The sequence below is a fragment of the Epinephelus lanceolatus genome, chromosome 22 (assembly GCF_041903045.1).
Source record: "Epinephelus lanceolatus isolate andai-2023 chromosome 22, ASM4190304v1, whole genome shotgun sequence".
NCBI classification, from domain to species: Eukaryota; Metazoa; Chordata; class Actinopteri; order Perciformes; family Serranidae; genus Epinephelus; species Epinephelus lanceolatus.
The window spans coordinates 35,859,521-35,882,540 of record NC_135755.1 but is presented as its reverse complement, the minus strand read 5'-3'; the positions used below and the strand labels follow the sequence as shown (position 1 = coordinate 35,882,540).

Here is a 23,020-nt window from a genome sequence, read left to right as displayed (position 1 = left end):
CTAGCCAAGTCCACAGATAGAAGTTACGCAACACTGTGTGTACAACTAATCTGATAGAATTCACCCTTCACTAAGGCCCGCCCCCCTTAGTTACTGTTGCTACGTCCGACAAACTTTCGTTTTCGGAGCTAGACTAGCATGGCACTCCATGCAGAAATACTCTCAAATTTTTGGAAAAACAAAAAAGTGATTTCAGACAGAAGCAGACAGAAGGGTCTACAATATGCATTTGAAGGATATATTCAGGATGTCAGACTGACACAGCAATGAAGTCAAGGTAACAAAATAAAGACTGAAGCTAAAGCCTACAGATCGCAAAGTAAAAGTGAACCACCACATCACTGCTGATCGCCACAGAAGACAATGAATATAAAGGGAAACTTTGCTGATATTGAACCAGCTGTGTGGCATCACAGTGTGAACAGATGAACAGTGTTTGGCTTCGCCCCCGTGCCGCTGCCAGCACCCGGACCTCCGCTGCCGGACAAGCAGGGATCTCCGGGGGAAGTCAAACTACATTCATCTGCGCACAATGCGATGACACACAGCTGGTTGAATATCAGCAAAGTTTCCCTGCTTTCCTTCACTGGTTCCTGTACAGCAGGGTCAGGCTTTTTTTTTCCTGTAATCATTAAAAAGCAAAAGCAGCATGTGTATACATTCAGTAGGCTATATCTTCACTAGCTAGCTAGCTAACTCTACACTTTTCAGGGTTTGATTTTGGTTTTGAAACAGAAACGTAAATCTCCTTCCTACCTCTCCAGGTAACGAGTATCATTAATACACGACGTGCCCTGTCCTGTCTCAAGAGTTTTCACTGTTGCCTTCTGGTCTCGATACCTTGTACCTCTGAGCAGGACTAATCGCTACTCTAAATCTCTTATCCCTTCAGCTATTCGGTTACTAAACTTAGATGGTAATTAGTTTAACAAATAATGTCCTGACAGAATAGAAGGGATTATGGTCTTTCTTTCTTATATTTATACTTGTATCTTTTTTTTACTGACATTTATCTTAACTTACGTGCCCAATCAACGACCCGGTTGTCTGTTTTACTGGACTTTGCTTGGCATGGATTAGTGTGCTGTTGTTCTTTGTACATTGTGGGATGGAGAAGCTCCTTGTGGGATCAATAAAGTTGTTTCTGTTCTATTCTATTCTATTCCAATTGCTAACCTGGCTAAAACTGGTATTGCTAACAAGTGCTAACCTGGCTTAAAATGGTATTGATACCAATTGCTAACCTGGCTACATATGATGCTAACAATGACAAACCTGACTAAAGCTGGTATTGCTGACAACGGCTAACCTGGCTGAAGCTAGTATTGCTAATAATATCTTGGTCTCTGACTTGTACTGGAATGTGGTCAACTCAGGTGTGATGTCATTCCCAGCTCCAACTTCCAAGGTAAATGGAATGCAGCATTAGTTTGTTAATATGTTTGAGTTTAAGAATGACTTAAATGTCAAGCAGTGCAAAGATTATACTCACACATTATCCAGAGCATTGTTAACTGTGACTGGTGCTGTAATCCAAACTAAATGAGAATGTCTTGAAAATGCCGAGCCTTTGTAATCTACAGACATATACTTTGAGATTTTTATTTATAACTCAAAATACTGTGCATTTACTTTGAATTGGAACTTTTTTTAAAAATCAAAAATATGGCCATCATGTATGTACAACATCGGCCTGGGAGAAACTTCCAGCATTTCTCTTCATGTTATGAAATGGAAACAGTAGAAACAGATGAGAAGAATCAATGGCAAAACAGTGCTGTTTATATGAGGATATATGAGATACTAAACAAAAGTATTTCAAGTAAAGATTTTTCTCACCAGCTCGCCCGCACGGCTTCAATGTCACTCACTAAGTTTTGGGCCAAACAAATCCCAAAAATCTGTGGATAAAAGGAAAACAACATAAAATGGAAACATTTAGACTTTTTTCTAAAAGTAAATATGGAATGATGCTTTTGTAGTTGTTGTTTTCTAAAACATTATGAAAGTTGAACTCTTGAAAGGACCGCACCTGCAGGAGTGCCACTCCAATAAAGATCCCGGCCACCAAGGTGAGGTTGTCCTGCAGCCACTTCTCAAACTGTGGCACGCAGCCTTTCACGTTGATGTAGTCCTTCTGCTCCGAGTCCTGGGATCAACATAACATCCTGTCATCATCTTCACATTTTGACTTAGCGTACTCATACCACAGATATAAAAAAGTATCTGGCATTTGATAAAAACTTATCCTGAGTAGATAAATGAAATGATAAAAAAAAAAAAATTAAAATGAAAAGACACCGGTTAGGTATCTGTGTCCAGTACAGAGATAGATCCACAATGTGTCCTAGTTTATCACAAATACCAGAAGCCATGACAGTAGACAATTCTTCAAATATGGATTTTGCTTCAAAGAAACTACACATTCTAAAATGTGGATGCTTCACACACATCTTCCACCTGCCAGCAAAGAAGACAATCAACACGGTTTAAAGGTGGACCCCTAAGATGAGTCACCTATTCAGAATCTGATCAAATGTTCTTCTTCTGTACCTGAGATATGACATTGAATAATGGCCAGAAAAGTTATTTTGTTATGATGATTATGAGTTATGATGTCACATGACCTTCGACCTTTTGAATATCAAATTTTATCAGTTCATTATTTTATCCTATTATACATTTATGTATGGACCTTTGACCACCAAAATTTCATCAGTTAATCTTTGGGTCCAAGTGGATGTTTGTGCCAGATTTGAAGACCTTCTCACAATGCCTTCTTGAGATATCACGTTCATGAGAATGAGACAGAGTCAAGGACACAGCGACCTTGACCTTTGACCACCAAAATCTAATCAGTTCATTGTTGAATCCATGTGGATGCAAATTTAAGAAATTCCTTTTAGGTATTCTTAAGATACCGCATCCCTAAGATGTGATGTTGAATAATGGCCAGAAAAGTTCTTTTGCAGAAAGTTATGGTGTCACAGTGAAGGTGACCTTTGACATTTTAGACATAAAATTCTATCAGTTCATCATTTTATGCTATTAGATGTTTATGGGAAATTTTGTCACCTTGATCTTTGACCACCAAAATACAGGGTTTTCCCTGGCTCAGAAAGGGGCTTTGGTGGTGATGTCTGCGGCGTGCGCTTCGTATTTGCATTTCTTGCTGCGCCTCTGCTCTTTCTCAGCGCTGCGGGGCTATGCCCTCAGTGTCTGCAGCGCAGCAGAGACAGACAGCGGTGGAGTTATATAAACTCGTTATGTTACTGTAAGTAGCACCACAGGACCAACACATGATCTCGCTTGTCACCAGGCTGGCAGTGAATGCACCAGCACCTGCGTTCTGAGCTGACGCGAAGTGTGGGGCTCAGCACATTACTTTGATCTTTGATTAATCAAAGAACTCCATTATCAATCTCCTCCGCCACCTGTTACGCACAAAATGGAACCAGACCTGATATACGCGACCACACACTCTTCTGTCTGGGTCACTTATACGTTTTTATGTTAATGTTCGAACAATATTAACATTTTATAATATATACAGTGGAATGCCAAAGTTTGAGCACCCCTGGCCAAAATTTTTGTTTACTGTGAATAGTTGAAATGACCTGGTTTCCAAAAGGCAAAAAGTTAAAGAGGACACATTTCTTTCACATTTCTTCAGTTCTTGTTTAGAGGATTTTCACTTATTCTTCCTGCAAAAGGCTTCTAGCATTGTGAGAATCTTGGGCTGTGTTGCATGCACTGCTTTTTTAAGGTCTATCCACAGATTTGAAATGATGTTTGGGTCGGGGGACTGTGAGGGCCATGGCAAAACCTTAAGTCTGCTCCTCTTGAGGTAGTCTATTGAGGATTTTGAGGTGTTTAGGATCATTGTCCTGTTGTAGAAGCTATTCTCTCTTCGTCATCAGCTTTTTTACAGATGGTGTGATGTTTGCTTCCAGAATTTGCAGGAATTTAACTGAATCCATTCTTCCCTCTACCTGTGAAATGTTCCCGGTGCCACTGGCTGCAACACAAGCCCAAAGCATGATCGATCTGATCACGATCGGTGTTCTTCTTATGAATTCTGCACCTTTTTTTTCTCCAACATACCTTTGCTCATTGTGTCCAAAAAGTAATATTTTAGCTTCATCAGTCCACAGGACTTGTTTCCATAAAGCATCAAGCTTGTTCAGATGTTCCTTTGCAGACTTCTGATGCTGAATTTTGTGGTGAGGACACAGGAAAGGTTTTCTTCTGATGACTCTTCCATGCAGGTCATATTTGTACAGGTGTCACTGCACAATAGAACAGTGCACCACCACTCAAGAGTCTGATAAATATTCCTGCAGGTCTTTTTACAGTCAAACGGGGGGTTTTGATTTCCTTTCTAACAATCCTACAAGCAGCTCTCTCTCAGAAAGTTGTTTTGGTCTTCCAGACCTCAACTTGACCTCCACAGTTCCTGTTAACTGCCATTTCTTAATTACATTATGAACTGAGGAAACAGCTACCTGAAAACACTTCATTATCTTCCTCCTATATAGTTTTCAGAGTGCTAGGCAGCTGTGCAGAGGAGCACATGGCTGCTGATTATTGGGACAAGGTTTCAAGAGTCAGAATATTTATAAAGCTTTGAAATTTGCATCACCTGGCCTTTCCTAATGATGACTGTGAACAAGCCATAGTCCTAACAAGCTAATAATGCTCTTAGACCCTGGTAAAAGTTGTCTGAGAGCTCAAATGTATTGGGGTACCCAAACTTTTGCATGGTGTTTCTTTCCATTTTTTCACTCTGAAATTGTACAAAACAAAAATAATACACTCATCTTGCTGAAAACGTTGGAAAGCATCTTTAACATGCCTTTTGGGAATCAGTTCATCTTCTACTTACTTAACTACTCAAAGTAAACAAAATTTTCACCAGGGGTGCCCAAACTTTTGCATGCCACTGTAGGCTACTATTATTAATATATGTATGGTATGGGTCAGTGCATATCATGGATATATAAATTAAATATTCCAAGTTCAGCTGGATTTCGATTGTCCACTGCAATGCAAGGTTTTTTTTCCATACTGCATTATTCTGACTTCTTCTGATAAAACTTTTCAGGTTGCCAATAGAACCAACTGGTTGGTCAGCTTTTCCATTTCTAGCTCAGGGACATTTCTCTTCTTGGCCATATTACATTTTTCCATGTCATAAATTCTAGGGGTGAGGCCTCTAAACCGAAAATATATTGGGGTGGGAAATTTAAATGATGATTATTTTCAACCACCACATTTATCAACACCTGATTATTCTAACGCTGTGATTGGCAAGATAAGAACATGTCATGAGTCTACTCTCAGATCTGTGCCGGTTTTTAAAATAGTATTGTAATGGATAATGAAGATTCAATTTCTCATCGAATCATGCCAGGTTCTTGTCTATTCCATCTTTAACCTGTCTTCAAATCCAGTATGTAATATCACAAGCACTAAATTACTAGGGTTGTAATGATCCATCGTTCTGGAACGATATATTGATTAAATGATCAGCGATCCAATGTCATCAATGCAAAGTGAAAACATTGTTCCATATTGTTACCTTCAGGATACGCTTTTATTTTGAAAGTCTGTGTCACTGGCAAACAGCGACAGGCAGATGGCAGGCAGCCAACAGAAAGATGATGAGGATAACATTATTTATTATGGAATAAATCAGCAGAGTGGAAATAATTTGGATTTCAAAGAAAATACAGGTTAACAGACAGAGCACATGGCGTATGTAAACAATGACGTTACAAGACAAAACTCAACGTGACCTACCTGGACAGCATCTCACTCCGTTAACTTGTCACTACAGTAACATTTGCTGCTCTGTTTCAACACATATCAGGCTGCAAACAAGCTGAAATTTAACCTTACTCTTCTGTCCAGAGTGAGCGAGTAAGAAAAAAATAATAATGTTACATGTAATTTGTTAAGCTCTGAGTAGAGAAAAAAAAGTCCTCTGGCTGCTAGGCTAATTTATGCATTGTAAACATGCTTCAGCTAATAATGGGTGACTAGCAAAACACAAGTTTTTTCCATGAACTTGGACAGTTATTTCTGAGCTGAATTTGATACTTTTGTTGAATAACGTTGTAAATCCATGTGTTATGGCTGTTGGGAGAAGTTTGCCTTCAGGGCTTTAAGCCAGATAGACCTGAAGTTTAAGGAAAAAGATGACGGTTTGGGTTCAAATGAAAAGATTTCTTCCAGAAAGGTCTCTCTGGCAGAAAGCACTGAGGGTTAACTTATCCCACGTGCTATTTCACCTGTGCTAGTGGAGTCAGTTTAAAGTAAACTTTACTGCACTTAAGCGGTTGCAAATACTTACATTATTTATGTGTTATTTTTATCTTTTATGGCCAAAAGCATAAAAGTAAAGGGTGGCAGCTTCTCCGGTAACAGATTGTGTTGAATGGACATATCGCTTCATATCATTCGCAGGCCCCTTAATCACATCGAATTGAAATCTTATGGCAGACTTTGTAATATTGCCAAATAACGAATAATTGTCCAAAGAATCTATGTAATATTGTATCATGATGAAACTGGTTGTTTACACCTCTATAAACTACCAACAACCAAGACATAAATAAAACCTGTCTGGGTAGTTGTGGGACAATCAGAATGAAAAAAATGAAAGGGTGAGAATGAGTGAGTCAGGCAGATCCATGTGACTTACTGGCTTAGCTCGAATGTCGTATCCACACTGAGTGTTTATTACATCCTCCTAGAGACAGAAAGCATAAACATTATAGTACATAGCCTTTTTAAAAGCAGCTACTAAAAGTGTATCTACAGTACAGCAGCTTTGTGAGCCCCAGTGCTATTTCTAATGTCAACATGCAAATAATGCAAAAATGGTGATGTTTAGCAGATTATGTTTACCATGTTCACCATCTTAGTTTAGCATGTCAGCATGCTAGCAGCTGAGGCTGATGGGAATGTTATTAGTATTGCTGCTGTACTGTATTTGAACAGTAACTACTCTGAATTAGCCAGGCACTGAATCCTTCCTCAGGTTTAAAAGTGTTCTCTAATATTGTCTGCTTATTTGTGACCCTGATGCACATGTGCATGAAGAACTTTATACATGAACATGCATGCAGACTGAGGAACTCGTACCGCAGGGTCCTTGGTGCAGCAGGAGAAGGGAACGCCACACTTTTCCCGACTGGGATTCCCATCAGTACAGTTAAAATAGATGTTCAGGTTCCAGTCATCTGCTCCAAATGCACCGCAGCACTCCCACTGAGGTCAGAGAGGACAAAAAGGTTTACGGTTCCTATTGGATTCTAGATTTCCTTGATTTGTAGACAAAAAAGGGCAAAAGGTAAATTTAAGGCTCATCACAAGTGGACCTGGTTGGCTCCCTTTACTTTACTCAAGTCCAATCAGAACAGATGGTGTCTTTTCACGTGCAAAGCCTCCACATAGGTTTACCTCTCTTAAAATGAGGAGCTGCTGTTGTTAACAGGGTTGCCCTCTGTTCTTTAACTGTAAGGACCTGCAGTCACCACCCAAAAGATTTTGTTCCTGACTGTGAATCCTCATTTACAGTTATTTGATGTAGCTTCAAGACTAGAATTCCTGCCTTGTGGGTGTATGCCTCTGTGAACCAGTCAAGTTGCACTTAGAATTTTACATCCCTGTCTGACCAAATTGTAAGTAACGTTTAAGGGGGTTTCTATTAATAAGGTGTTCACTTCCTGTGTGCTTTTATTTTGGCGCTCTTCGGGCGGAAGTAGCAGTACCCCGTATCTGTAAATAAGTTTTCTTCACGTCAGTTCTGAGCATACGGTAGACGGTACAGTCACGAACGACAGCTCTTCTACAAAAGGATGTATCTTCAGACATTTAAGCGCCTAGCTGGAGTCGGGAACAAGGTATTGTGTGTAAATAATGTGTTTATGTGCAGCTATGTGTGCCTCCTTGTTTTTATATTTACTGTGGAGAAATGTTTAATGTGTTACCATGCTAACATTAGCCTCTGTGTATGTGGTTTGGGCCTCATGGTGGTACTGTTAAGCTATAAGAGCCTTTTGAGTCATTTTATGTGTTTATAGCAAATGTTATGTTATGTGAAATTTTGATTAATTCTCATATGTAAGGTTATGAGGCATACGGGTTATTTTATTTGTGTTGTAAGAGCTTATTTTTATTTTATTTATCTGCTCATCAGCTCTTATGGTGTGAAAGAAGTAAGAAGAAGGATTGAAAGATTTGTGTTCAAAAATAAGGATGATGGCTGAACATGAATAAAGACTTCTAGAACATCTGTATGCTTCACCATTATTCTGGCTGGGGTTCGCTATAGTAAGAGCTTGCCCCTCATCAATCCTGACGATCTGCTGCCTCCAAGATGGGCCACTACGGAGGGTTCCTGCGGTGTGCTGCTGCTCCTGTCTCCACGCCGGACCACTACAGAGGGTCTTCACAACGTGCCGCTGCTCACTACTTGCTGTCCACGTGGATCCATCATACATTGCATTTCTACACGTTGATGCCTGCTCTACGGCGATTTGGGCAGCAGTCACAAGGATTTGGTGAAATGGTCAATTACAGATGTACTCAGTGACATTGAAGCAGAACTGTGAGTATCAACCTATTAATATACAGACTTTGCCAACAAGCCGAGCTACGTATGAACAGCCTTTCGGACTGAACGAGTGAACATCTAACAGTCATCTGCTCAACCACAGCAAAGAGAAACTGTTGATACATGTACATGCTATAAATGGACTCTTTATAATTGAGGGACATTTTCACTTTTGGATTTTGCATTTATCTTGAAGTTTACATTCACATTTAAAGCCTTTTGAGTGTCTCTACATTAATGCATCTGTGCTGATTATTATGTACTGATTTGCTATATGCTGTGCTTCTGCTGTTCACTGTAAGTTTTTTGAATATATCTGCTTAAGTGTTTCTTAAAACTTAAAGGGTCAAAATTTAGTTGATTATGACAGAGTCAGCTAACGAGAAAGAGTTGGAGAAACAGACAGCTGGTTCCCAGCATGAAGTTCAAGAGCCACAGAGTGAGCTCCCCACAGCAGCAGATGCTTCTGAGAGACTATGTCTGAGGAAGACGGTTGAAGCTGATCAAAAAGGCGTCACTGATCAACAAGGTACATTAGAGGAAGCAGGTGATGACCTACCTGTGGGCCTCCGTCGCTCTGAGCGTGCACGGTATCCTACGGACAAGATGCGTGCGCTCCAAGAGGAAGAGGCCAAGAAAAGGGAGAAAAGGCTGCTATCCATGTATGAGAAATGGAAGCCCCAAATACGCAAGGCAAGAGAGCAGCTGAAGACATATATGTCAGAGACAGAGCTCTGGCTTCTCATTGACGAACTTAAGACAAGTAAAGAAGCTATAATGAACATGTACTTCGAAATTAGAGATCTCACCACACCTTCCACTGACTTGAGAAAACGAGTTGATACGTGTGAATCGGTGACCAAAGAAATCATCAACATCGCCTATGACAGAGCAATAGAAGACGAAGGTGAGTTTGACGAGAAACAGGGAAGACGCCGTCTTCATGAACTTCTCCGCCATGGCTGTGCAAGGTCCATCTATGGATCCGCTGTTTCCATGATAAGTCACAGTAAGTCTGATCACCGTTCCGTGACATCATCACTAGCCGCCAAGCGTGTGGATGCAGCAGCTGAACTAGCAGTGAAGGAATCAAACTATGAGATGCTACTAGAGGAAGAAAGACAAAGAGAATCAATACGAGAGTTAGAGGAACAACAACGGAAAGCTCTAGAGGCACGAAAGCATGAGTTGGACCGATTGCAGGCAGAGAGAGAAGTGCAGGTAGCTCAGGCCAGGCTTAAGGCCTATAGTGAAGAGATGGAGTGTGATGGTGCTTACTACACCAACAATGAAAGGAACAAGGAAACAAGTAACGTACCTGTAACTGCTGTCCCTTCACCCCATGTTACAGTGCCCTCTCACATAGACATTTCCTCACTCACTCAGGTCTTTCAAGACAGCATAGCCTTAAATAGGCTCCCTGCTCCTGAGCCATTTGTCTTCAGTGGTGATCCAATACGATTCATTGAATGGAAAGCAGCGTTTACCTCGCTCGTTGACCAAAGGGCAATCACTGCAGCTGAAAAACTCTACTATCTCAAGAAATATGTTGGTGGCCCAGCATGGCAAGCTCTTGATGGCACCTTCTACCAAAATGACAATGAAGCCTACCAAGATGCTTGGAACAAGTTGAATCGTCGCTTTGGCCAGCCTTTCACCATTCAGAGAACATTCAGAGAAAGGCTTTCCAAATGGCCAAGGATCCAACCTAAGGATACTGAGGGACTCAGAAACTTCTCAGATTTTCTGAACGCCTGTCAAGATGCCATGCCTCATGTCAAGGGCCTTGACATATTAAATGACTGTGAGGAGAACCAGAAGCTTGTTCATAAACTACCAGACTGGGCGGCCTCACGCTGGAACTGTCAAGTCACACAAAGCCTGAACGAGAAACAAGAATTCCCCACCTTCAAGGACTTTGCTAGCTTCTTGTCAACTGAAGCTTAGATTGCCTGCAATCCAATTACGTCTCTCCACGCTCTTCGCTCATCAGATTCAAGCACTGAAAAGAAAAATCTCAGAGACGTGAAGAGAAACAAGGCCAGTGTTCTCACCACTCAAACAGTTGCTGATAATGAGAACCAAAGGTCAGAAAATGAGAACCAAAGGTCAGATAATGAGAACCAAAGGTACAGAAAACCCAGGGCTCCATGTATTCTCTGTCAAGATGCTAAACACCAGCTTCATGCATGCTCCAAGTTCACAGAGATGTCGTTGGTTGAGCGACGCAACTACGTAAAGGAGAAGAAACTCTGCTATGGATGTCTAAAAACAGGTCACAGTGCGAAGGACTGTCGCCATCGTCACTTCTGTGACACTTGCAAGGGAAAGCATCCTACAGCCCTTCATGATAACGACTACGTGAAGGAAAGGTCTTCGCCAGAAGCAGGGACAAGTCAAGGTCCCGCTGCAATGTCACTCAGTGTAGCAGCAGAAGGCTCATTCAACACATCGATGGTGATACCAGTGTGGGTGTCATCCAAAAATAACCCAACTGCTGAGAAACTTGTCTACGCTCTTCTCGACACGCAAAGTGACACTACGTTCATCGACCAAGAAGTGAGCGATGGTCTTGATGCTGACAAGCGTCCAGTGAAGCTGAAGTTGACTACTATGAGTAGAAAAGACACAGTCATCACAAGTGAGAGTGTTTCTGGCCTTCGTGTAAGAGGATACAGTTCTGCCATTCAGGTCAATCTTCCAGTGGCCTATACAAAGGACTGTATACCAGTAAACCGCAACCACATTCCTACTTGTAAGACAGCTAAACAATGGGGTCATCTTGCAGAAATAGTTGATGAAATCCAACCACTGAAGGACTGTGAAGTAGGGCTTCTCATCGGCTACAACTGCTCCAGAGCCATGGCTCCAAGGCAAGTCATACTAGGAGGTGACGAGGAACCCTATGCTATACGAACGGACTTAGGATGGAGCACTGTGGGGCCCTCATCGCAAAACCATGATTCCCTGAGCACAAGTCATCTGTGTCATAGAATCACAGTTAAAGAGCTGCCTCCAGCAACCCCTGCCGATGTGATCCGCATCCTGGAATCAGACTTCAAGGATGGCAGTGAAGATGGTAAAACAGTGTCTCAAGATGACATCATATTCCTCAATAAGGTAGAAGAGGGCATACAGAAAAACATACATGGCCACTACGAAATGCCTCTGCCCTTCAAAACCAGACCCAGCCTGCCTGACAACAAAGACTCAGCCATGATACGCCTCAACCACCTCAAAAGGAAACTGCAACAGGACAGAAAATATAAGGAGCAGTACATCGGATTCATGGAAGAGGTCCTTGGAAGGGGAGATGCAGAGCTGATCGAGGATGGTGGGAGCAAGGGAGAGAGATGGTACATCCCCCATCATGGTGTTCGCCACGCAAAGAAGCCAGACAAACTTCGTGTAGTGTTCGATTGCTCGGCCAGATACAAAGGGACCAGCTTAAACAAACATCTTCTCTCTGGACCTGACATGTTAAATAACTTGAGTGGAGTTCTCATCCGCTTTCGACAGCATCCCATTGCACTAATGTGCGACATCGAGAAGATGTTTCACTAATTTCATGTTGAGGAAGCTGATCGCAACTACCTGCGCTTCCTCTGGTGGAAGCAAGGAGACTTGAACTCACAGCCTAGTGAGTTCCGCATGAAAGCGCATCTGTTCGGCGCAGCGTCCTCACCTGGATGTGCAAATTTCGGGCTGAAGCACCTAGCTAAGGAGTATGCCAACATCTACCCTCAAGGCTCACGATTTATCATGAGGGACTTTTACATAGATGACGGCCTCACGAGTGTGAAAAGCGCTGAAGATGCTATTCAGCTTGCCAGAGAGGCATGTGAACTTTGTGCCACGGGTGGTCTCAGACTACACAAGTTCGTGTTGAACAACCGAGAGGTCCTAGAGAGTATACCATCCTCTGAACGGGCGACCAATGTCAAGGATATGGACCTCACGTTCAATGACCTGCCACTCGAGAGAGCTCTTGGGATTCAATGGGACGTGGAGTCTGACCACTTCAGGTTTAACGTCAGTCTCAAAGAGCAGCCTGCTACGCGCTGTGGCATTCTGTCCACAGTAGCCTCTTTGTTTGATCCTCTTGGTCTTGTGGCGCCCATCTTGCTCAAAGCGAAGATCATCCTTCAGGAGATGTGTAGATGTGGCACGGGTTTGGATGATCCTCTCACTGACGAACTTCGTCTACAATGGGATCAGTGGAGAAGTGATCTGGCTCATCTAGATAATGTCACCATACCCCGCACTTACTCACCTGCTGGATTTGGAAAGGTCTTAAAGGCAGAGCTGCATCATTTCTCTGACGCCAGCACAAAGGGTTATGGCCAGTGTTCATACCTAAGACTACAAAATGAAGATGGAGATGTTCACTGTGCCCTAGTTGTTGGAAAGTCCCGCGTCTCACCAACAAAACTCACAACCATTCCAAGACTGGAATTGACAGCGGCAGTGGTTTCAGTGAAGACAAGCAACCTGCTCAAGGAGGAATTTGGATCTACTGACACTGAGGAGTTCTTCTGGACTGACTCAAAGGTGGTCTTGGGATATATAAAAAATGAAGCACGGCGATTCCACACTTTTGTGGCTAACCGTGTTCAGAAGATTCAGCTGGGGTCAGCTCCTCAACAATGGAGATATGTACCAACCCATGAGAATCCTGCTGATCATGCTTCTCGGGGCTTAACTACCAGTGAGCTTCTGTCATCTACCTGGCTCACTGGACCCAAGTTCTTGTGGCACAACGAAATTAAGCTGCCAGCAGATGAGACTCCAGAGTTGACAGTCGGAGATCCTGAGGTCAGAAGTCCTTTCACGCTCACCACAAGAACCACAGAACGAGTAGGCCTGGTTGATCGCTTGTCCAAATTCTCATCTTGGTCACTGGCTATTCGAGCTGTTGCACGCATGCTAAGGCGCATCCGCAAGGAAAAGTCCAACAGTCTCACCTCTGTAACAGAACGAGAAGATGCAGAACATTGCATAATCAAGGATCTGCAGGGAAATGTGTATCAAGAAGAATTTAAACTGCTAAGCAAAGGGATTCCCCTACCATCTCACAATCCACTATACTCTCTTGATGCATTCCTTGACAAAGATGGTGTCCTCAGGGTGGGAGGAAGGTTGAGCAACTCCTCTCTTCCTAACTTCATCAAGCACCCTGCAATCATCCCCAAAGATCATCTCATCACAAGGATGTTGATTGCCCACTATCACGAAAGGATGAAACATCAAGGTAAAGGTCTCACCATTAATGAGATCAGGGCCAATGGCTACTGGATTCCAGGAATTAATCGGGCAGTAGCATCTTACATTCATCAATGCATCACCTGTAGACGGCACCGGAAACCGACTGAAGAACAGAGGATGGCTGATCTTCCTCCTGAACGTGTGGAACCATCACCCCCCTTTTCCTTCTGCGGTATGGACTGCTTCGGCCCGTTTCTTACGAAGCAAGGAAGAAAGGAGAGCAAGAGGTACGGCCTTCTCTTTACTTGCCTCAGTTCCTGTGCCATCCATATTGAGATGCTTGATAGCATGTCAACGGACGCCCTCATCAATGGCCTGAGATGTTTCATTGCCATACGTGGCGCTGTTCTTCAGATTAAGTCTGACCAAGGAAGCAACTTTGTCGGAGCCAAAAACGAACTCAAAGAGGCTCTCAAAGAAGTTAATGCAGACCGGCTGGCTGCCTATCTTGCTGACAAACAATGTGACTTTGTCATGAACGCACCCTGTTCAAGTCACGTTGGAGGGGTGTGGGAGAGACAAATTAGGACTGTGAGAAGCGTCCTAAGGTCCACGCTTGCCCTTTCCTCTGGTAGGCTAAATGATGCCTCACTCCGGGCTTTTCTCTATGAAGCTATGGCGATCGTTAACAGTCGCCCACTGACTGTTAACAACCTCAACGATCCCCACAGCCTCGAGCCGCTCACCCCAAATCATCTCCTGACTATGAAATCTGCCAAGGCCTTACCTCCCCCGGGAGAATTTGTCAGGGAGGACATGTATGGCAAAAAAAAGGTGGCGACATGTCCAATACTTGGCAGAACAGTTTTGGAGTCGATGGCGAAAGGAGTACCTTTCCAACATCACTCTCAGGCAGAGGTGGCACACTCCCAGAAGGAATCTCCAAGTTGGAGACATTGTAATGATGAAAGGAGATGATGCTCACAGGAATGAGTGGAGACTGGGTAGAGTCTCAGGAACCACCATGGACAAAGACGGACTCGTAAGGAGGGTTAAAATCTGCCTCGGCGACAGGAAGCTTGGCAAAAAAGGGGAACATCTCCACAAGGTGTCAGAAGTAGAGCGCCCAGTCCAGAAACTAGTCCTGCTGCTGGAGGCTGACTAAACACGTTTCTTCCCTCCTATGGTTCATAATGCCCCTTCTCTTACCTTATAATCTTGATACAGCTTGCAAAGGTTTTCTATCTATGTTATGTGTGCATGTTCTTATCTAAGGAGGATCATTTTCAGTTTTTAAAAAAAAAAAAAAATCATTCATGCTTAATGTAAATTGCATACTGCTCCATTATTCACTCATGATTGGTGGGAGTGTAAGTAACGTTTAAGGGGGTTTCTATTAATAAGGTGTTCACTTCCTGTGTGCTTTTATTTTGGTGCTCTTCGGGCGGAAGTAGCGGTACCCCGTATCTGTAAATAAGTTTTCTTCACGTCAGACGGTACAGTCACGAACGACAGCTCTTCTACAAAAGGATATATCTTCAGACGTTTAAGCGCCTAGCTGGAGTCGGGAACAAGGTGTTGTGTGTAAATAATGTGTTTATGTGCAGCTATGTGTGCCTCCTTGTTTTTATATTTACTGTGGAGAAATGTTTAATGTGTTACCATGCTAACATTAGCTTCTGTGTATGTGGTTTGGGCCTCATGGTGGTGCTGTTAAGCTATAAGAGCCTTTTGAGTCCTTTTATGTGTTTATAGCAAATGTTATGTTATGTGAAATTTTGATTAATTCTCATATGTAAGGTTATGAGGCATACGGGTTATTTTATTTGTGTTGTAAGAGCTTATTTTTATTTTATTTATCTGCTCATCAGCTCTTACGGTGTGAAAGAAGTAAGAAGAAGGATTGAAAGATTTGTGTTCAAAAATAAGGATGATGGCCGAACATGAATAAAGACTTCTAGAACATCTGTACGCTTCACCATTATTCTGGCTGGGGTTCGCTATACAAATGCCTCCACTTCAGTTCCTGAGTTATAACACTGAATAACAGCCAGAAAAGTGTTTTTGCACAACATTATGATTTCTTAGTGAAGTTGACCATTAGACCTTCTGGATATAATTTTATCGCATGAGACATTTGTGTAAAATTTTGTTATAATTAGTCAAGAATTCTTGAGTTTTGGCCAGAACATGTTTGTGAGGTCACATTTACCTTAACCTTTGACCTTTGACCAAATTTAGTCAGTTCATTCTCGATTCAAGATGTTTGTGCCAAATTTGAGAAACATTTCTGAAGATGTTTTTCAGATAATGCATTCATCAGAGGAGAGAGACACAAGGTCACGGTGACTTTTGACCACCAAACTCTAATCAAGTTCATCCTTCCGTTTGTGCCAAATTTGAAGAAATTCCCTATCACACTGACCTTTTGTAATAACAACATAATAATCCAGCATATTGCCAGAGTAAATATTGGCATTGTGCGTTTCTACTAACCATTTGTATGTTTCATGTGTAGTAGCTTTGTTTCCATTTCAATTTTTACTTTTCAAGAGCTGTGGTAACATGGGCACAAATATCAGCCGGTGGGTCCTCTCCCACTGTGATATATGCATCATTATATTTTAAAAATATAGCTCCTCACTATCTAGAAAAATACAAATAAAGCCAAGTCTCAAGTCATGAACACCAAGTCAAACTCAAATCGAGTCTTTCAAGTCTCAAGTCTTCAAATTTGTCACTCAAGTCAGACTCGAGTCAAGTCATGTGACTCGAGTCCCTCACCTCTAGTGAATACACTTACAAATTATAACACTTAATGTGGAAAATGTGAAGTGTAAAATAACATTTTACCAAATAATCTTAATTAAACGTCAAAGTGAGAACTTTCAACGCATCTCAAGGTCTTCACCTAATTGCAAACTCCATATGCTGAAGACGACTGTGGCATATAGTTGAAAGCTCTAGAAAATGCTAGTAAATGGAATTTGTGTAAAAATCATATTGCTGTTTCCTAAGTCAAAGAATAAACTTCTGTGTTGAACTGTAAAAGAACTTGCTGTTTAGTTAACGTACGTATTCCTGAGTGAAGTCGATGAGGTTCTGTAGATCGATGTCATCCCGGTACGCCCGGATGTTGTTGTTGATAAACAAGTTGAGCTGGTCTTTAATCCAGTCCTTAAAGACAAATGCCAGGACTCCTGTCGTCAACTCCAAGAAAAAGATGATTCCCAGAAACACAGAGAACTACAGGAGGAAGACACGATGATAAAGTCAGTTTTCCCATCATTCATCATTGCACTGTGTAATTGTTGGTCTTTTCATGGAACATACAAATTTGAGTAGGAACGTGTTTTCCCGCAATGCTCCAATGCATCCTGCAAAGCCCAGGATGAACATGACTCCCCCAACCACCATGAAGAGCCACACTGGATCCAGCCCCCCCAGGTCTGTGATGGACGAAATGTTGGAGAGAACCCCCTGGAGGGGAGACAAGAACACGACACACTCAGTGTGAGGAAAGCGGTTGCATCTCTTTCAGGATAGAAGACCTTTGCCAAAAGGCTCACAGCAACATAAGACAAGATGGAACTCAAATTAATAAGAGAAATAAGGCTGTGGAAGCCACAAATAAAAAAACAAAAATGTGTTGTCCTTGGATACAGCACACTTGGATTAATTACATTTTTAGACCTATGTATATTCAAAATACTACACTGGATAGATGGGAATAAGAGCTGATTCAGTGAGATGTTTGGTTAGAAGAGTTCTTATTTCTATCACCCTTAATTGGTAAATACATAGTAAACTCAGTTTAAAAATTGGTTTTAAACTTTATGTAGTTATTTTAAGTGTATGTTAAAAGGATACAATTGTGCACATTTCTTATTATGCATTTGATCTGTTGTTAAAAATGATAAGGGCACTTTTAATTTGGAGTAAGTGGCATAGAAACAAGAAAAATATTATCACATTGGCCTTTGATAAAAAAAAATCTTATTGGTCAAACGGTAACTTAAATAGCAGATGTTATTTGGAGATGTAGAAATGAAGAAAAAAAATGTACACCTTTTGTTAACTGCCTGGCCTTATAGAAATACATGAAATGGCCATGAAGTCTGAACAACACATTGTGATGGTGGGCATGAAATGTTTTAATATTACATGCTGGAAACATGAAAACAATGCCAATGCACTGCTGTGAAACAGTTGTAGCTTGGTTAGGTTTAGAGAACAAAATAACACTTTAAGTTTAGTTTCTCTAGATGTAACCAAACTACAACCATTTCACAATGATGTGCTGGCATGGTTTTCATGTTGCCAGCACGTTGTTTTAACACATTTTGTGCCCACCACCACATAATGTTGTGTATGTAGTCACTGTAATCAAAACCACAGTCATTTCCCAAATTTAACCTTTTTTTTTGTTCCCTAAATGTGCAAACGTTTGTAATAGACTTTGCATTTGGATTGTTTTCGTGGTGATTTTAACATATTTCGTACCCACCATCAAATATTGTATTGTTAAGAGTTCGTGTCCATTTCACCTATTTCTCTTGGAATAATACTATATTACATACCTTCTCACTCCATGCCCACAGTCCAATGCCGACTAAGGCCATGCCCAGCAGCTGTAAAACACCACAGTCAGGTCAAATCACTGGAAAGAAGTGCTGATGCAAAATGACATAATGGCAGTTTGTCACATTATTATTCAATGAGAATACAAACATAGTTCCTCTGAGGCCACTGTGGCCCTTGAAATTCTTTACCTCATCTTGTCTTCAAATTAGTTGAATAAATCTGTTGGAAGACTAAACTTTGTATTAAAAATACAGTAGAGACTCTCTGAGGCCCCTCTCACCCCTCAGAGTTGCAAGATGGTGCAGTCCGCCCCTGCACTAGGACTCATCTGTAAATGCAGCTGAGCAGAGTGACTGCTCATGCTGCTGAAGCCACAATGTACACTGTCATGTCTTTCCCCAAGAAAGGAACATCAGAGTTTAAAAAACAAAAAGAGAGGAAAAAAGGAAAGAAAGACAGAGTGAAAAAAGGACAAAGAAAGAAGGAAGAAAAACAGAACAAAAAAGAAAGAAAAAAATACAGACCGAAAAAAGAAAGGAAAAAATAAATAAGAGAGAGAACAAAAAAGAAAGGAAGACAGAAAAAAAGAGAAAGGAAAGAAAGACAGACACATAAAAAGAAAGATAGAAAGAAAAAAGACAGACAAGGAAAAAAAAGGAGAAAAAGTAATGACCCAAAGAAAGAAAAAAAAGACAAAAGCATGAAAGAAGAGAGAGAGGAAGAAAAAGAAAAAGAAAGAAGCAAACTAACTTTGTTTAAAAAAAAAAAAGAAAAGGTGAGTGAGTGAGCCATGGATGAAAAGAGGGAGGGCAGTGAGCCCACAGAGACTGCCTATGCACAGGGCCCTAAATTGGGGGTTTGCCCCTGCTGATGACATTAACGTGGGCCCTGGGGTATTGTAGTGGACATTTTTTTATCATGCGAATAATTGGTTAGTTGAGAAAAAAATTGGCAGATCAGCCAATGGAAATCATTGTTATATTTTCCAAGTACATGTAAAATTTCATTTGGAAGAAAAGGACATTAGTAAGATCTGGAAAATGTTTCAACTGACCCCACACTCCCCTAATATTTATGCAAAATATGTTTAAAATGGGCCATAATGCCTTTACATTAACGAATGGTCGTTGGATATTTCATTCACAGAGTTCCAATACTCAGTTCATCATTAAATAACTTTTCAAGCAAATATACCCCAAGAATAGCTGTAAGCACATGCTGATTTACTTTGACTCTCTCTGTGAGAACTTTCTCCCTTTCCTGACATTTCATAGTGAGTATTATTCAGATTAAGTGTTATTGAAAATCATTGGTGATTGCAGCTCTAATTTAAATGCAGATGATTTTTACTTGAACATCTGACAGTGTCTTATAAGTGCTCTTGAACTCTCACATTTTATATGCTGACAAAAACAGCACGCAACCACATATTTCTGATATGAATCACTTATTAAAACACATGGGGTGGTATCTTAATATATAGTGAAGCGAAGACTAGGTGAAACACTCATCGTGTATATGTGTGTGATATGAATGATGAGACTGCAGGCTGACACTGAGGCGCTGAGCTGTCATTAGTTCACTACAAAAAGCCGATTAGCTGTGTGTGTTGTGAAGTGGCCTGCAGCTGCTTTGACCCGGACATTACGGGACAAATATAACCACAATAGGACATGAATGCTTTGATACGACTCTAAATATGAACTTGAATAGTTACGGCACCGGTAACGGTGATGATCGGGGCCTTCCTCCCTATTGGCCAGTGGACATGATAATAACCCAGCTGTAATTAAGAGAAGCGCAGACGCGTCAAATAAAACGGAAAACCTTCTTACCCAGAACAGGATGTTGAATCCAAAAATGAAGTATTTGATGCAGCAGCTGACTTCGTGGCCTTTGTAATGATTCCCCGACATGTTTGAGCATCATCAGCGCGGTGTCTGTGTGAGGAAAAACACGGCCTGCTTCACAGGCTTTGTGTGCGGCGGGACGGAACAGGTTCAGCGCTCCGGGGATGCATTTCACTTGGTCCGTTTCAAATCTTCTCACTGCCGCTTCACATTCACACCGGGAGCATTTTGGGGGAGCGCAGGACGCGCTCACACACGCCGAACTGGAGACAGAAAGCGGACGGTTACGCTGCAAACCGCAGAATAAAAATGATCCTCCGTTTTGTGGGCAAATTGCGCCTACAGGAGGCGGTACCGCTGTTCGCTGCTGCTCGTCTGCTATTGGCTGGAAAACTGTTGAAAGACCGAGAATACAACCAATCATATCAGAGAAAAGGCAGGGCACTTCCTGTGGTCTGAAAAATGTCCTAATGATCATAGAGACACAGCTACTTAAAGCTCCTTAATAACAATGATAATGATAACACACACATAGCCTATATAAATATGTATATATATATGTATGTATATATGTGTGTGTGTGTGTGTGTGTGTGTTATCATATGTTATATATGTTATCATTATTTATCATTATTATTGCTACATAATAATTTTCTGTTGCCAAGTATGTCATTTTAGAAAAAAAATACTTACTTATTATTTTTTTTAACAATCAAGTTACGTACCACAACCATTTTATATAGAACTCAGGGCAGTTGCACGCTTTACCTGGTTGATAATGCAGCCTTGGCTGAATGGATGACAGACCAAAACAACTAAAATTACTGTCTCACAGTTGTATGCCTCCGTGCACCACAGTGTTTTTGCATAACATAATGATGTCACGGTGAAGTTGACCTTCTGTCTTTTTGTCTATAAAATGTCTTCTTATAATCTTATATTTTATTTTATAATCTTATAAATTAGGTGCAGCTATACTGTGTGACATGGATCTAATAAACTTGGGTACGGCATCAAGTTTGATGTATGCAGACTGTACGATGATAGCGCTAACTGAATCACAGGCTACGATGTACAATGCAATAGCTTCCCATACTGAGTGCGCAAGGATGCTGCACGGGTTATTACTTCTCCAACTGTGAAGCACAACATAGAGGGTCACATTATTAAATAACCTAAAGTTTTGTGGGCACTATATATTGCTTTGTGTCTGTGTGTGTGTGTTTGCTAGTTGCTAGGTTGTTCACCTGGCAGCTTTCCATGTTTTGTCCTTCTTTGTGCGATCATGATAAGAGCTGCAGGACACATCATACAGGCAAGGCTTTTGCTGCCACAGCTCCACAAGGTTTTCCTCTTTGCTTGAATCCCACACATTTCTTTTAGCGCATCTGGACTCCATGGCATACTGCTGTTCGTCTGTTTGTTTGGGTTTAGCACCAGTGCATCATTTTATGCTGTTGGTTAGTAGATGTAGGTGGTAACAACAGTCACACAAGGAGATGGTCATCCCAAATTTCTGACACTGTCAGAATTTTATCTCAGGCTGTCTTTGATCACAAGACCGTGACAATAGCCATCCTTGAACCTCTCACTGTTCAACGTAGGACCACCATTTTAGAGCCCCACCCATAGATATCACCACATTTCTTTAACGTTGGTCCTCTTTTGTCTGGGACAGCACAAAATTGTACAGTGTATACCAGGCTTTAGACATTTTTGTAAAATTTTGTCATAATTAGCATATGAATTCTTGAGTTATGGCCATGTTTTGTGAGGTCACGCTGACCTTGACCTTTGACCACCAAATTCTGATCAGTTCAGTCTTAACAGACGCCAAGTGGACATTAGTGCCAAATTTGAGAAATTTACCATGAGGCCTTCTTGAGCTATCGCATTCGCAGAATGAAATGGATGCAAGGTCACAGGGACCTAATCCTATGACGACAAAAATTATGTCATCCTTGTGTTCAAGTGGAAGTTTGTGCCAAATTTTACAGAAATTTCCTTGAGACCTTCTTGAGATATCACATTCAGATGCAAGGTCACAGTGACCTTGACTTCTGACCACCAAAAACTAATCAGTTCAACTTGGAGTTCAAGTGGAAGTTTGTGTCAACTTTTATGAACTTTCCTCTATGCATTTTTAAGATCACGTCAGATGGACGGAGAAAGGGAGGGACGGGCAACCTGAAAACATAATGCCTCTGGCCATAGCTATTACCACTGCAGAGGCATAGAAACTACTTCAGTCAGGAACACTTTTGTCGAAGAATCGTAAGTGCTAATAGCGTAGGCAACTGGACTTGCTTGCATTTCTTGAAGACGTTTAGCCTCTCATGCAAGAAGCTTCTTCAGTTCTAAATGACTGGTACGAAGTTGCAGGCTATAAACCCTGTGTGGGTGGCAACCCTTGCACAGTCGTAGGGGTCACGTGAGCTCTTAGTTTCAGAGTCGTTAAGGTCACAATGTGAGTCGTTGACTCACCTGGCCACCATGTGAGTCGTTAGGGTCAGGTGGGACCAGGGGTGAATGGGTGTGAAGGGTGTCCAAGCTATCGGACATCCATGTTGACAAGTAAAGTTTAGCGCCAATGAACTTCATAATATCCTGTTTTGTTCACGCGTGACAAAACGTAGTTTGGTGACATCACCGCGTTATCTGGGGCTCTGTCGGTGAGGGCTCTGTGGAGAAATCTTGCACACACAGATCGTAATGCAGTTGGCGAGACTCCCGATGACAGAAACGCATGTCGCCAGGT

The 23,020-nt window shown here is 41.6% G+C and overlaps 3 protein-coding genes across 4 annotated transcripts in view; 2 read left to right on the top strand and 1 right to left on the bottom strand.

Annotated features, from left to right (window-relative positions):
- tspan5a (tetraspanin 5a) overlaps nucleotides 1-20,636 on the bottom strand; it is a 30,313-nt gene extending 9,677 nt beyond the window's left edge. For both annotated transcript variants that reach the window (XM_033609342.2, XM_033609343.2), the window contains exons 1-8: nucleotides 20,248-20,636; nucleotides 18,409-18,459; nucleotides 17,162-17,308; nucleotides 16,904-17,074; nucleotides 7,150-7,275; nucleotides 6,707-6,754; nucleotides 2,033-2,149; nucleotides 1,840-1,901 (exon numbers count right to left, since the gene is read on the bottom strand). In XM_033609342.2, coding sequence (XP_033465233.1) covers nucleotides 1,840-1,901; nucleotides 2,033-2,149; nucleotides 6,707-6,754; nucleotides 7,150-7,275; nucleotides 16,904-17,074; nucleotides 17,162-17,308; nucleotides 18,409-18,459; nucleotides 20,248-20,328 — 803 coding nt within the window. In that variant the 5' untranslated portion in view covers nucleotides 20,329-20,636. The remainder of the gene's footprint in view (nucleotides 1-1,839; nucleotides 1,902-2,032; nucleotides 2,150-6,706; nucleotides 6,755-7,149; nucleotides 7,276-16,903; nucleotides 17,075-17,161; nucleotides 17,309-18,408; nucleotides 18,460-20,247) is intronic.
- Nucleotides 7,344-10,570, top strand: LOC144459802 (uncharacterized). Its single transcript, XM_078164466.1, has 2 exons — nucleotides 7,344-7,910; nucleotides 8,207-10,570. Exon 2 carries the CDS (start codon nucleotides 8,987-8,989, stop codon nucleotides 10,568-10,570), a length of 1,584 nt encoding a protein of 527 aa, XP_078020592.1. The 5' UTR covers nucleotides 7,344-7,910; nucleotides 8,207-8,986.
- On the top strand, nucleotides 12,251-15,986 carry LOC144459801 (uncharacterized). The gene is made up of 2 exons (XM_078164465.1): nucleotides 12,251-15,403; nucleotides 15,700-15,986. The coding sequence occupies exon 1, from the start codon at nucleotides 12,275-12,277 to the stop codon at nucleotides 14,804-14,806; it is 2,532 nt and encodes an 843-aa protein (XP_078020591.1). The 5' UTR covers nucleotides 12,251-12,274; the 3' UTR covers nucleotides 14,807-15,403; nucleotides 15,700-15,986.
- Nucleotides 20,637-23,020: the final 2,384 nt, after the last annotated feature.

Excerpts from the sequence above, each read along its gene's own strand:
- LOC144459801 (XM_078164465.1), top strand. The coding sequence starts at position 12,275 with ATGAAAGCGCATCTGTTCGGCGCAGCGTCCTCACCTGGATGTGCAAAT.
- LOC144459802 (XM_078164466.1), top strand. The coding sequence starts at position 8,987 with ATGACAGAGTCAGCTAACGAGAAAGAGTTGGAGAAACAGACAGCTGGT.